The following is a 14,599-nucleotide window of genomic DNA, read 5'->3' on the forward strand; positions in this document are numbered from 1 at the left end:
GGATGAAGAATTTATCACCAATGCTGCATCTCAATCCTGTCACACAAAAAAAGAAACTGGCAAGCAATTAATTTTTTGTCTTGAAAAAATAATTTGAGATTCACAGATCTCTGTTTGTGACTGTAGTTTAAAAAAAAATCAGTAATTACACTATGCAGGGTAATATAACTATATTGTCTTGTCAAGTTGCATGAATAAAATTGATGTCCTGTGTTGTATTGACTTTTTTTGTTTGTTTCTTGTTTTTCTTTTTCCCATGCCACTGATAATCAAGCTACAGGCAAGGATGTTTGCCATGGAAGAAGAGAAGGTACTCTGTAACTATTTGTTATTTGTCATCCAGAGAGGTGCATAAGCAAATGCTAATGCCATATAACTTACCAAACAAGTATAAACTAAGTAAATTGCAGTTAAGTTATTTTTCTTGCTATGGCCTTTGCAAAAGGAATTTACTTCTGGGGTTTTTTTGTTTGTTTGTTTGTTTATAGCCTATGGAACTTTACTCCTGAATTGTCACTTTAAAATTGGTTTATGCTAAAAATCAGTGGGGGAAAGAGTGTTCTTTGATATTTCTGTATTGAAACTGTACAAAATTTACTTTATTAGGGGTTGGGGTTTGGACAAACTTTCTTTGGCCCTTCCAAGTACTAGTGAAAAATAACATTTCTAACTGGTTTAGGGAAACCAGATTTTAATAGGGCTTTTCTTGATTTAGCTGAACCAGTTTCATAAGAAACTTGAACTAAACTGAAGCAAGATATACTTAACCCTGAATTTATGTGATTTTTCTTAACCACGTGAGTTTTTATACCAAGTTGAGTGCCTGTTTCCTCCTCTGAATGAAGGATTTGCATTTAGTGTACCAGGAGCCTGTTTCAAAGAGTGAAATCAATGAATGTATGTGTGTGGATTCTATTGTTTCACTCAAATTTCCCAGTAGTTAAGAGCAGATGAGTATCTGCACATTCCATAGCAACTTAGAAATTTTCAAACTGGTCAAATGGTTGGAAAGTGCATCAAAGTAAACTTTGTTTACTGCATTTATGTTTTCTGGTTGAGTTATTTTGTTGGTTGTATTTGGAGTTTCTTCTTGCTGAGACTTTCTGTTTGCCCACACATACCCACTTATTAGTCTCTGATTTGTGTTTTCAGTGGCAGCCACTGTTTCAGAATTAAATTGTATGCTGATTAATTTTTCCTTCTAAATACTTCCATTGAATTGAATTGTACTTTCAGTACTTTTATACCAAAGTAACTGAAAGAATAAATGAAGCTTTCATGCTTCAGGACAGAGTTGAAAGACCAATATTTGCTCCAGCTGAGATTAGGTGTACTATTAATCATCAGGATGGTTTCAGGAGATTGCCCAGCCAGCACTATGTTAGAAATGTCTGGAACATGCAGGGGTGGTTGAATGGATGCATTTGTGTTCCCTGGTGTATTCTCTGATATTTGATTCTGCTCTCCACTGATTGCTGCCTAACTGATTTAATTCTACTGAAGTCCTTTGACTTTGTTCACGGGCTCATTTTATACATATGTGTGTGTGTGTATATGAACACACATGTGTTTTTATATTTATATATAGAAAAATACAAACTGTACTTAGTAATTCTGTTGATAGCAGCTTACAGTTCAGTCTTTGTGGTTTGGAAAAACTGAGGGAGTTGTTTCTGTGAAGACCCTTCTACAGCAGATAAGAAAATGGATTTACCTGAAACTTTTTTTTTTTATATTTAGTGTCTTTGTTCTAAATTAAAATAACTTATTAATTCTGCCTTTGTCAGGCTTGTCTCTCCAAGAACAGAAAATTTTAAAACTTGCTGAGTATGGTCATAAGTGGTGAAAATATGCTATTGTGTTTTCACTTTTCTTTGTATACCAATATATTTCTACAGTTTAAGATTATTTAGCTGAATTTTTTCACCAATGACTTGTTCTGTCATAGCAGAGTCCAAATTCATTTTTGTAACGTTCTTTTGGATGAATTCTTAATGTAAATGCATTTATCCCACCCAAATCCTGAAGTACGGTTTTGTTGAAAGGGAAAATACCACCTTGCTGTAGAAACAAAAGAAAAAGAGATTGATGGACTGAAAGAAACATTAAAAGCATTACAGGTAAGCTATTATTTTTGTTAAACGACTTTTTTTTTGGTATTGCAAGTGTTTTTTGGGTTTAGTTTTCTTGCTAGTAAGAAAATAGTAGTTTTTAAGAGGGTCTTTAAGGCCTTCTCATCTAATCTTTCTAGGACATGTAGACATGTGACACCTGACCAACACTGAGTTTCTGTTCTAATCTTCAGTGCCAAGACTACTCTAAGGTAGCCCCTTCCAACTAATGTTCTCTTCCTCCAGAAGAACTGCAGGCCCAAAGGTTCAGATAGTGTGTGAAGTGGGCTTTCTTTTCACTTCCACAGTCTTCCTGGTTCTTTCTGTTCTTGTCATCTTAGTTCTCACCTGTCTGGAATCTCTGGTTTTGGACTCCTAAACAGAAATAAGCATTTGCTCTGGGCCTCCAACTTGCAGTGCTACCTGTGGTTTTGGGTCTTTTCCTTTGTTTCACTGGGAGGTGTCTGTATTTACCACTTAATCCATGGTTTAAGACCAAAGCAGATATGTTGAAAATGGATTATAAGCATTGTAATTCATTGCCAGATTTCAGGTATTACCAGGAACTAATTATTTTTCTGCTCAAAACTGAGTGGGATAATAATTAATTCTATTGAAAACAAATTAGTTATAATGGATTATTACCATGATTTTGCAACTTGCTTTGGTTCTTATCAACATTCTGTTGTGATGGGATGCATTTACATGGTATCAGATTGTTTATTTAACCATGTAGTTAGCACTGAACGTATCTTGGGAGCAAAAGAAATTAATTCCCATGGTTGGCCTTCTGTGCAGTGTCTGTAAGGATTTTGTTGCCTTGTTCAAACCTTGGCATAGCACAGATGATGTAGAATATCCCTCCATGGTCTGCTGAACATAATATGTGGACAGCAGGAGGAATAAAAGATTCCACTGGCCTTTCTCTTGTAGGATAAAACAGAAATTTAAAAGAAGCTTAACTGAAAGGTTTAGTGTTCACAGATCAAACATTTGTGTCACAGTTTAGTTCATATCTAGGAAATTCTGCTGTGGCTTGAGGAAGCAGGAGGTCACAATGAACATGTGATCCCAGGAAAATTGTTTGGAGGAATTTTAAATTTGATTCTGTATTCCTCTCTATCCAGAGGGTCAGAATTCTACCTTAAAATGATGGTTCTCTTGGTTTTTTCCTGGAAATAATGTTTTCTGTATAAGATTTGCACACACTGGGTTCTTTGAAGTGACTCTTTTTTTTTTCCTTTTACTCTTCAGTGTTGTTCAAATCAAAATACTCTGTCAATGGTGTATTAAAATAGTGTTAATGGCTTCTAATGTCAGCTGAATATTATTAAAGCATGTGAGATTGATACAATATCTCTTTCTAGGCTACCATTCAGAATATCTAACTAGATGGTTTTGGGCTTTTTTTTTCCAACAGGGAACAGACATATATTCCTGTAGGAGTTGAGGGAATACTTTAATTACTGTCTCTGTTTTCTTCTTTCTAAGAGTCCATTTACACTTTATTTTTATACCTGTCAGAAAACACAAGGTTTTATGCATTTTTTCAAAGCTCCTCTGGTAACAAATCAGTGTAAAGTGGTTTTACATAATTTAAATATTGAAGTGAAATTATGTTAGGTATAACAATACCTAAATATGCAGGTTGTTGTCAGAAAAAATGTGAGTACAATTCATTGAATAACTCTCTTATTTTACAGATTTCAAAATACACTTTACAAAAGAAACTGAATGAAATGGTAAGAAATTAATAAAAGTAAGAAAATAAGGAAGAATTTTTATGTGAAGAGAATGTCTGCTTAGAGCATAAATCAGTGCTAACCAACTTTAATACTTAAATGATGTGTGGTAATTATTACAAATAATGCAAGGAAGTGCCTCAGCTTCGAATGTGAAAAACTTACAAATGCAATGTTTTTAGGTTTCTATAGTGTGATAGCTACTGTTTAGCACGTGGCATTTTTTTCTCATTGAATTAAAGTAGAATAGGTACATTTGTTCTCTTTATAGATTAAAGATTTTTTATAAACTGTGATTTGAATAATATAATTATATTTCTGATAAGATCTGGCATAGTCGTCTCAAAAAGTAATAGGTAATTCCAAGAAGTTTTTGGGTTTGTTTTTAAGAAAAAATGCTGGTTTTCCTCTCACTCTTTTTTACTCCTTTTCTCAGAATTACTTCTTGACATCAGTTCCCCTGAACAGTTTAGATTTCACCCAGTCCAGCTCACTCCCTTTGACACAGAGAATAAATTTGTACAGAGTGACAGCATAGTTGCTCTGAACCCTGTTGTCTGTTTTAGGAAGCGAAAGAGTGAGCTGCAGAAACACTGCTAGGCTTGATTGAATAAATGCTGTGGAAATTCTGCTGCTGCTCAACTGGAAAGGATAAAGATAATATTGTCCGACCATTACAAACTGTGATTTTAATTAAGAAGCTCAAAAAACTAGAGTCCAGTTTAGCTTTAAGTACCATGACATTTGTACTGAAAGTCATCTTCAACGCTACAGTGGTTTTACACAAAATATGGTGAAATTGAATAATGTGCCCTCTGACCTGGGAGATAAGGCTACAAGTTAAAGATCAAAGGCAACATAAAATGGGGTTTGTCTTACTTCACTTTTAACTTGTATTTGTTCTTCAAATGCATCTGATCTAAAAACGTGTTAAAAATTTACGAAATTTATTGGACTTACATTTAGGTCATTTCACATATTATCTTTCGTTCATAACTGACAAGCTCAGTCTTCCATGTGAGTGAGAATATTTAAATGACAACACCTTTTCTGTAAGCTGGAAATGCATATGTGTTGTTTAAACGAATATCATCCTTTCTTACGTTTGGAAACTTTTCAATAATTGATTATTTGAATATTTTGAAAACATTGGGGTACTGTACCTTTGATACAGAGCATGGTAATTAAAAACACTATTAAGTGGGGCACAAGATCCTAGAAATCCTGTTTTGCAGGTAGCATTCAATGTAACATGTACAGTTTGGACTTACTTATGGGAAGATGCCCTGATGTGAAATGATGCAAACAAAAAACCCACAAGGTAGACAGAAGTGAATTCTTCCCTGCAGCCTTATGCAGGTTTTAGACCAGGTCAAATTCTACCAACTTTACTCCTTGAGTAGTTGACTGAAAAAGATGATATGTTCAAGGTGTCAGAGTAGTAGGTGCCCACGTAGACTCTTGGTCATTGCAAATGGCAGGGTGTTTAAAAGTAAAATTGGTTGAAACTCCAAACCATTCATTTATTTGAGCTCCATTTCTAATTCAGTTTTAGCTTTGTTAAAGACAGATTGGATCATGCCCTGGCTTGTGTTTTGAGAGTAAGCAGATGTGCTGTTCAGTTTGTATCTGGTACCTTGGAAACCCTGCCAGGCAGTGAAAGAGCTTCTGTGCATGCCAGGGACTGAGCATGCCTTACTGATGGAGCATTTCATTCTGGTTTTGTTCCTTTAATTCTGTTCTTCTAGTCTAATATATGCAATGTTAATACTTCACATATACACCATATTTTAACATGCTATCTACTGAAGTTTATGTGAAAATTTAGTGCTGGTATAAATTTTACAATACATGCTATAATTTTGAGGCAGTGGAAGCTTTAGTTTCATATTGAAAGACTGCACAGAGACAAAGAAATAAAAGATTTCTTTTTCATCCCTCTTTATTTTGTTGTTTCCACAATAGAAGTGTTGATTATTGCATTCTGTGTAGTGGCTTTGCACCTCACTGCATGTGGACAGTAGTGCTCATGCAGTCAGGAGGCTATGGGGTGGTTACTGCAAAGCCAGTTCTCTTGACAGAGTACACTTGAGTGTGAGCTCTGTATTGCAGTCTTTAATTGCTGCTGAAATAAGGACATAACTGCCCAGAAATGGCTGTGGTCGGGTTTTGGTTACCTGGCAGGTGATTCACTGTAGAATGCCAGAACTCTCTATGTGTAGCATCTGTTCTTGTCTTCCCTTACAAACTCACATTGGCTGATCCTGGGTGTGTCTGAGAGAGTGAGCATTTGGAGTTGTTTGTCTTCTGCAGTATCTAAATCTTAAATATATACATATATGTTGTAGTGCTAAAATGTAAAAAAATCCCAAGAATGAGATTGAGGCTGGTGTTGACTGCTTTAGGAACCAAATCTGTGCCATTCAGAAGAGCAAATCTGGAGTGCAAGATCTCTATGTAGTCAATGAGGGACAGTGAGGGGTGGGTGCCTCTGTGCAAGACTGCTGACTAGTCCAGTTTCACTTGCTGACTGTATTTGTCCTGGCAAACTAAATGTGTGTGAAACCACTTTGTGAAGCTGCAATGAAATGGTCTAGGTCGAATAAACTCTATTACTCTTCAGAAAAGAGGGAAGCTGGATCTAAATAACCCACATTGTTCCCAGCAGACAGTCCCTCAACTCTGCCCAGGACCTCCTTGCATGAGTCCTACCTGGCATAGGCCAACGTGTGTCAGGGATATTTTAACAACAATACTGGCATTTCCTGAGAGCTTCCCTGCCACCATTTAGTTTTCTAATACACATGTAGTTGCCACGTGAATTGTAAAGTAATTAGTGCAAAATGTATAAAATATATGAATATATGAATGTGTTAAGTATATGAAACCTTAAAAGTTCGTTTGTTCTTAATAATCTATGATAGGAATGTTATTTTTATTTCCTTCCTGCATTTTTAGGAGTTTGCCTGTATTCGTACTGTGTTGTTTAAAAACACAGTGAGAAGGCAGTAATATAGGATAAATTATTTTTAAGTAGAAAAATGGTAGGAACTAAAGGATCTATTGTGGAAAAAAAAATCCCTATTTCGAAGATTTACAATTGGTAACCCTTTGCATAATTTTCACATGATCTTGCCTTAGGTCCCCGTGCCACTACATCTCCTTTGTTTCTCTGACACTTTCACCTCCCAATTACCACCTTCTGCTTCACTGGGTACCTCTGACTAGTGACTCAATTTCCAGAATATCTTTGAGATATGAGCAATTCCCTCTTTGTGTTCCTCCAGTCACCTACTTGACCCTGAGCTATTTCTCTGGTCTAGTTCCACCAAGAAATCATTGTGCCTCAACAAACCATATGGCCACAATCAATTCCACTCCCCATCCCAGCTTATCTTTATTACTAGTGGAGGGCAGGGCAATAATTCCTGTTCTTGCAGTATCAGACATTAGGAAGAGGAACCAAGATTCTGTGGGTCTTACTCCAGCTCCAGGGTCATCCCCTCCCTATCCTGCAGTGTCTCCTGATGTTTCTTGCTTGTCTTCTATGGAAAATATTTTATGACCTTTTCACTGTGAGCAGAGGAATCATATACTCAGGCTTTTATTTTACAGTGCACTAAGCCTAGAGAGCAACTTGCCATCAAAAATCATATTTAGGCAAGTGGTGAGCTCTTAATAAAACTCTTGCAGAGAGAGCAGGCCAGTTCCTTTTTCTTTTTTTTTTTTTTTCCCCTGGAAAGAGGCCTGTGAAATAGCAAAGCATATTTCTACTTTTTGGGAGAGGAGGAGGGAGCATTAACACTGTCTTGCTGACTTAAGAAATCAATTGGGATAACACTAAGAAGAAATCCATATTAAAAAAGTGCAAACCCCCTCAGATCTTGCCACAAGTCTCAAATCAGTGATGCCTCCTGTTCCTCAGTCTGTTAGAATAAATACACCTGAGGGACTATCAGGAAAAACAAAGAAAATTTTTCCTTTTAATTTTTCTGTTATAAAATCCCCCTCCTGGCATTAGTTAAGCACAGTTCTTCAACAGTTAACTTCTGATTAGGGAAAAGAGAAAGTATATGAACATTCTCAACCTACATTCCTTGCAGTGATTCTGTAAGTGGTGGTGTTTCTTTACCAGTGCTTCCATTATGACTTTCCATTTGCTGTAGTGTGTTTAATTTCATACCTTATAAAACATGAGAAATTTGTATTGTATATCCTGTTTTGCTGGCCTTATGGTGGTCATTTCTTTTGATTACTCTGAGCTTTTATTATCCTCTGATGCTTGGACATGTATTGCATTTGTTACTGTGTGGAAATGGAGCCTTGCATAACCCAACCAGACTGGGCCAGATGCATCCTTGTGTAACCTGAATTTACACACAGGGATGAATTTGGCCCAAGTCATTTTAATTGCTGTGTTGCTTTAATGTAGATTAGAAATGGATTAGATATCTAAATAAATGGCTATCCTTTCTGAGGAATTAATTTAACCCATTCTCCTCAGAAAAAATTAATTATAAAACTGACCAAATAGTACCTACAAAGCCATTAACGAAAAAACAATACAAAGAAGAACACGAAAAATTTAGTACATGTGAAAGAAAGGATAAAAAAATAGCTTTAAAAAAAATCAGTGGCATGTGGCACTGAGTAGTTTGCTGTCAATATGTATTTTCAATTGCCCCTCACAAAATGAGAGATTGGTAAAAGTCAGTAAATACATTTTAATGAATTACCATGTGGGTTTCATTGTGGTAAAATATTGCTTAGGCCAACATGTCAATAGAAGTAAAAATAAAGTGTTAGATATTTATGAAAGTAGTTAGAAACTTCCCTACAGATACATAATCTTAAAGTAGAAGCGAATTAATCATATTTCAAGATACTAGAACTGCTAATTGACACTGAGGAATTAATAATTACTCATTAAAATGTTACTTATATTTTCGTAGGAAGGATGGGTTATTAATCTGCATTAGTTTCACTAATCTAAATCAAAGTCACCACTACTATAGAATTGCTTGATGCACTTCTAATTTTTAGCAAAAGTGTTGAAATTCTTTGATTTAGGTGCGTCAAGTACACAAACTGTCTCCTGATTGTTCTTGGGCTGTGTCATTTTTGGCAGTCCCAGAACTGGAAAGGGTGAGGCTCTCAGGTGTCTCTGGAGGTGGCTCAAAGCAGGGTCAGCTGGAGCTGGTGGCACAGGGCCTTGTCCAGTTGGGTGTCAGTATGTCCACAGACAGAGGCTGCCTCTGCAACCTGCCCCAGTGTCTGACCACCCTTACAATACATGTTTTTCCCCTCAAGTTTAAGTGCAATTTCCTGTCTTTCACTTTGTGTCAATGAGCGCCACTGAAAGGAGTGTGGCTGTGATTTCTTCATTCCTTGCACACACACACACACACCCACACCCCTCCCCTACATACACATTCACCAGATCCCTCCCTCAGCCTCTCCTCAGGTGTCAGGTGCTCAAAGCCCTTGACTACCATATTTACAAATACCATATTACAAAGCACCCCGTAATTTGAACAGTGCTGTTGTTGGTAAAAAGCCTGTTTGAGTGTTTATTGCAATATAGCCTAAAAAGTTGTCATTGTTGATTATGCCGGAAAGCATTTCAGAGCATAAAAGGAAGACAGTGCTTTTACTAATGGCTTTGCAAATGTGGCTTTGAAGAATGGCTTGCTTCTGTTGTGTAAGGGGAGACAGTAAATGTCCATAGGCCTTATTTTCACACTGAGTACACTGGCACTGATGCCAAAGTTCAAGGAGCTTGTTTTCTTACCTGTCTCCAGCCACTTACTAGTTTGTACCCTGGGCTCCTCTGTGAAGTTGCTGAGACAGTGGGTTGTGGGGAAAACTTGAGATCAGGATTTGAAAGCAGTTTGTACAGTTCTGCAGGCATTTACATGAAGGTTCTTCTAAATATAAGGGATGACATAGGAAAATATGTAAAAGTGCATTTTTGGTAATGTAACACACAGGTGAAGGTCTTCCTGCTGTCTGAAAATGGGAACTGATGACTAGGTATGAAATAAACAAGTGAGATATTCCGGGAATGATTTTGCATTTGTGCTGTTCCACTCAAAAGCGTTTGGAGAGCTACTTACTGTCAGTAAATGTGTGCTTCATTTATGTCCCTGACAGGATCAGAAATTACAGATGCACTTGACAGCGAAAGAGGAGCATCATAAGAAGCTGAACGAAGTCGAGAGGTGTTATGCTACTATTGCATCTCAGTTTGGAATCATAAAGGGGGTCCATGGAAAACTAGAGCACAGTGGTATGTATGTCTTAAATGTCCTCCTGAATTTGATTTTTCTGTGTTTTGACAGCACTGAGTTGGAGACACCTGACAACTCAAAAAAAATAGCGGCTGCCCTGGGCCAAGTGCTGCTCTTTGCTGATGCACCACTACAGCTGTGTGTGGGACCACACAGGGAACTGTACTGAGGAACTGATTTGTGATCAGAACAATCCAGCAGTAGATCCATCCCTTTCCAAAAAAAAAAAACCAACCCCAGAATAAACCCAATCAAAAAACACTCAGAAAAGCAGCTTAATTTGAACCAACTCCCTGTTGCCATTCAGCATAATCAGCTTAAAGCAGGTGTACCAGTGAAAATGAGGGGGTGAAAGTAAAGGAATTAGCAAATAGGGGAAAATGAATGCTTTTTAAATGTAGATTTAATGTTGGAAAATGGATGAAAACCATTAATGAAATAATAAAAATTATTTTCTTGTACAGAAATATAAAATCTTAACCCAGTTCAATAAATAAATAGGGTGTTATGAATAATTTTATGCAGTTAACATTGTTATGTAGATTCTTGCTATATGTCTATTCAAGCTTTATAAATCTCTACCACATCCCCATTCATGTGCTGACACATAACAAAATTATTTGTGAAGCTAACAACAGGCAAAAATACTATTCCACACACTTTTATTTTCTATAAATATTTAATTTTTATCTGTCAAATAATTACTCGGATAACCAGGTGATAAAAATACCTCATTGAAATGAAGTTTTGTACGTGTTAATTTGAGAGACACCCTTGTTTCTCATAGCAAAGTGATAAATTTCCATGCAAACATCACAGTGTATGTTTAGAATATAGACTTTTGTATTGTTTCGTGTGCCTGGAGTTCGCATCCATGTAAACACATACACAGGACATAAACAAAAATAAGTGTTATTAAGGAAAAGAAGTAGTTGTATCACTGAAAACAAAACCAACCACCAACAAAAACAACAAACCCAATCAATCAAACAAACAAAAAAAATCTAGAACACCAAAAAACTTTTCAAATACTGAATCTTACTAAATTTTTAGTTTCTGCCTGAAACTAAAAATTTTATTTTCAGATCTAGTTTGAATAAACTGGTGACATATTCTGTGTATATTTGTGATATTTCAGTACCTCCAGTTACTTTTTGTATTCAGTTTTTTATGAGGTTAATTTTTAATACTAAAAACATATAAAGATCAAATATTGCTGTGTTTTGCTTTTATTTACATTGAGCAGGGGTTTACTGTTATATCAAATATAAAAGTCTTTTTGCAATTTCTTGGAAAAATAACAATTACTCTCAGTACTTATTACATTTGAATGATAAAAAACCTTTTTATTTTTGCTGTGTTTCTACTTATATTTATCAATAATTGCAAAGTGAACCTCTAGAAAAGATGGAGTGGGTTCCTAACTGCTTCTGTTCAAGGAGCCAATATCTTCACCAGCTTGACTCTAGTGTGTCTTTACTGCAGAGAATTCAGTTTGCATGGCAGTGTGTGAGATGTGCAATAGGCGTGGAGGTGACCTGTAAATTCTGAGCAAGGGACTGCTCTCAGTGGGAAGGTCAGGCAGGAAAGGGTAGGAACAATTTTGTGCAAATGGTTTAAATTTATCAACTGCTTGTTCTTTATCTGCACTATTAAAGCAATATGTAGGGACACAAGGAAGTGGAAATCGATGTGTTATAGTGCTGTGGAGGGAAAATACCAGAATTGGTAATAAATCCAGAACTTTATTGGCTAACTAATGTCCCACTATTAGTACTTTAAAGCAAGAGAGTGAGCACATGACTCTTGTTGAAGGATAGGAGAGAGTTTTACCAATTTTTGCTTGCTTGTATGTGCATGGGCTTTTCCTAAGCTGTATCAGAAGATAACTGTTACATTCTTCAGTATTTTAATGTTTTAAGCACATATTCTCACACAAAACTGCAAAATTGCTTCTTGTGTTGTAAGGCTGATGTCCATCTTCCCCCATGATGGAGCATCTTTAGCAGAAAAGGGAAGGACTTTCTGGGGGTGATGGAGTGTGCAGAGCTCCTGTATTCAAGTGTGGTACCAGAAGAAAAAAGATTAGGAGTGAATGAAGAGGAATCAGAAAATAGAAAATGCTAAAGAGACACCTCAGAGAATGAAAATACTAAGATTGAATAGAGGTGACTGAAAAAGTCCAGAGGCCAGTGAATATCTTCAGTTTTTCATTGTGGAATTTCAAGCAATTTCCCAGTGATATCTTGACTTGTATAAAGTCTGAGAGAAAATTCCCTTCCCTTTCAGAAGAGACAGAGGTTACTCTTAGAGTTTTCTGCTGCATTATCCCCTGGTGTTTGCTATCTCCCATGGCCTACATGCATATAACTCTGTACATCTGTTAACTCAATTATTTGTATGTTCTGTCCATTATGGTCCATTGTGTTCTATGTTCCTCTGAAAATTATGAGCAAAGCCTTAGTTAAAAAACAAAACTAGGATTCAAAGTTCACGGACAAGCGATCCTAAAAAAATGTCACCAAGTTACACTAAAAATTAAATTACAATTAAAAACAAAAAAGGCAAACCAACATAGAGAAGAGTCTTCTCTCATTGTTTGAGGTACAGAACAACTGGTACCATCTGGTGTAATCCTCCAGTATTGTATCACACTACACAGAAAAAATCAATGAATCATATTTTCAGTTTTAGTCTCCTTTCCACGAAGATGTTTAGTTATTTTATGAATTATGTATGCGTACGTTGCAGTTATAAATCAAATATTGATAGAAGTCTTTATTAACACTTTATTCACTTTTGTCTGAAGTGCAGGAAGCCATACAGCACAATAAGAAACTGACAGCAGTGAACAAAAGACAAGAGACTGAAATAAGTAATCTGAAGGAAGTAAGTATGGGATGCATTCCTGAAAGTAGGAACAGGATTCTCTGGGACTTCCAAAAGCCTCTGCAGTATTAATGGGAGTAGTGGACAAGCAGCAGAACAGTTTTTCACTCTGTGGCATGGCTAAATTAGTCTCGTGCTTCCACAGATACTTCAGTTAAAACTGGAGCAGCTCTGAATAATTTCTGTTACTTGGGAATTTTTATTTACCTCTACAGCATCCTGCTTGTTTCTTGCTAATTATTAATGACCTCTCTTCTTCCTGTGCTGTGTTGTCATTGCTTCTCCCATCTGATGTGGAAAGGTGTTTCCAGTCTAGTCAGAGATGATAAACTGTGTAAGTGAATCTCTGACAGAAGTGGGAGAGTTTTGTGACAGGCAGCTGAGACATTGGATTATAATCATTTTATTTACGAAGAAGTTGTCTGGCCACTGAGCTCTTTTCTCTCTGCATCTCTTCAGAAGGTACTATTTGTCAGGTACATTTTTGAGTTACACCGTTGAACATATGTGACAGTGGGAAGGATAAAGTTCTCTTTTCCTTTTGAGCTGTTTCTTAAGGGCTGACAGGAGAAGAACCAAAGGATCCTCTTAGGTCAGACTTATTCTGTACACTCAGTATCTTACCCCAACACGTCTTTTTTATATCTCCTTATCTTTCTATTTCCCTCTTCTTTTAATTTTTTTTTTCTCCCTTAGATTCTCTAATGATTTTAGATAGGGAACATGATTGTCTTGGCTTCTTGGCCTCATGTTAATTCCCAGTTTCCAGATGAATGCTTTGAGCTACCATGGAATATTTGTAAAGATTGTGATTCTTTTGGAAAACAAAAAGGGTCAGGGGAAGAAGGTAATTTGTACATGAGGAACAGGGACTATATACATTTTATATTTATGTTTATATCTATATTGATCCAAAATGGATGCTTACCTGCCACTACCTGTCTTTCCCTGAAAAATGGGGTTTGAAGTTACAGAAGTATTTGAACAGTCTCCCTGAGTCTAGTGCTGGTTTTTGTTCTTAAGAGCATGCAGCCTCTTGTTGTTAAGATTCTTTGGAGTTTGATGCCATTAAAAGCCTGACTTAAATTTTAACTTTTATCTTGAAATATAAACAGTTTGAGATTTTTTTCATTTGTTTCATTCCTACCTTCTCTAGTGCTTTACTTAATTCTTATATTTATTACATAGCTACATTAAAAATTAGTGAGGGACTCAATCTAGATTTGCTTAGTTACATACTAGAATATAACATGCCAGATCTCAGTATCAAAAAGATCAAGTTTTGAAGTGATAGTTGGATCTCAAAATTTCATAACTCTTACCATCATAAAAGCAGACTGAGAAACACAATAATAGTAAAGCAAAACACTGGAAAAATTCTCAGATTAATGTCTAAATCACAATTAGGCTTTGTGGAATTTAAAAACGTTTATTTAGCTACATAATTCAAACGATAGGTTATATATAAAAGCTATATATATTTATATGAAATATTTGATGGGTAGAAGAGCAACAGAAAAATATCAGAAGGTGTCAATGGCACAACTTTGTTTGCATTGGGTACACT

At 36.2% G+C, this 14,599-nt stretch overlaps 1 protein-coding gene across 15 annotated transcripts in view; it reads left to right on the plus strand.

Moving 5' to 3' along the window:
• The window catches only part of CCDC73 (coiled-coil domain containing 73), a 67,268-nt gene that overhangs the window by 26,668 nt on the left and 26,001 nt on the right, over positions 1-14,599 (plus strand). For all 15 annotated transcript variants that reach the window (XM_017826985.1, XM_017826989.1, XM_017826980.1 and 12 more), the window contains 5 exons: positions 275-310; positions 2,046-2,120; positions 3,815-3,853; positions 10,007-10,142; positions 12,953-13,032. In XM_017826985.1, coding sequence (XP_017682474.1) covers positions 275-310; positions 2,046-2,120; positions 3,815-3,853; positions 10,007-10,142; positions 12,953-13,032 — 366 coding nt within the window. The remainder of the gene's footprint in view (positions 1-274; positions 311-2,045; positions 2,121-3,814; positions 3,854-10,006; positions 10,143-12,952; positions 13,033-14,599) is intronic.

Source organism: Lepidothrix coronata, unplaced genomic scaffold (genome assembly GCF_001604755.1).
Source record: "Lepidothrix coronata isolate B3197 unplaced genomic scaffold, Lepidothrix_coronata-1.0 Scaffold133, whole genome shotgun sequence".
Taxonomy (NCBI): domain Eukaryota; kingdom Metazoa; phylum Chordata; class Aves; order Passeriformes; family Pipridae; genus Lepidothrix; species Lepidothrix coronata.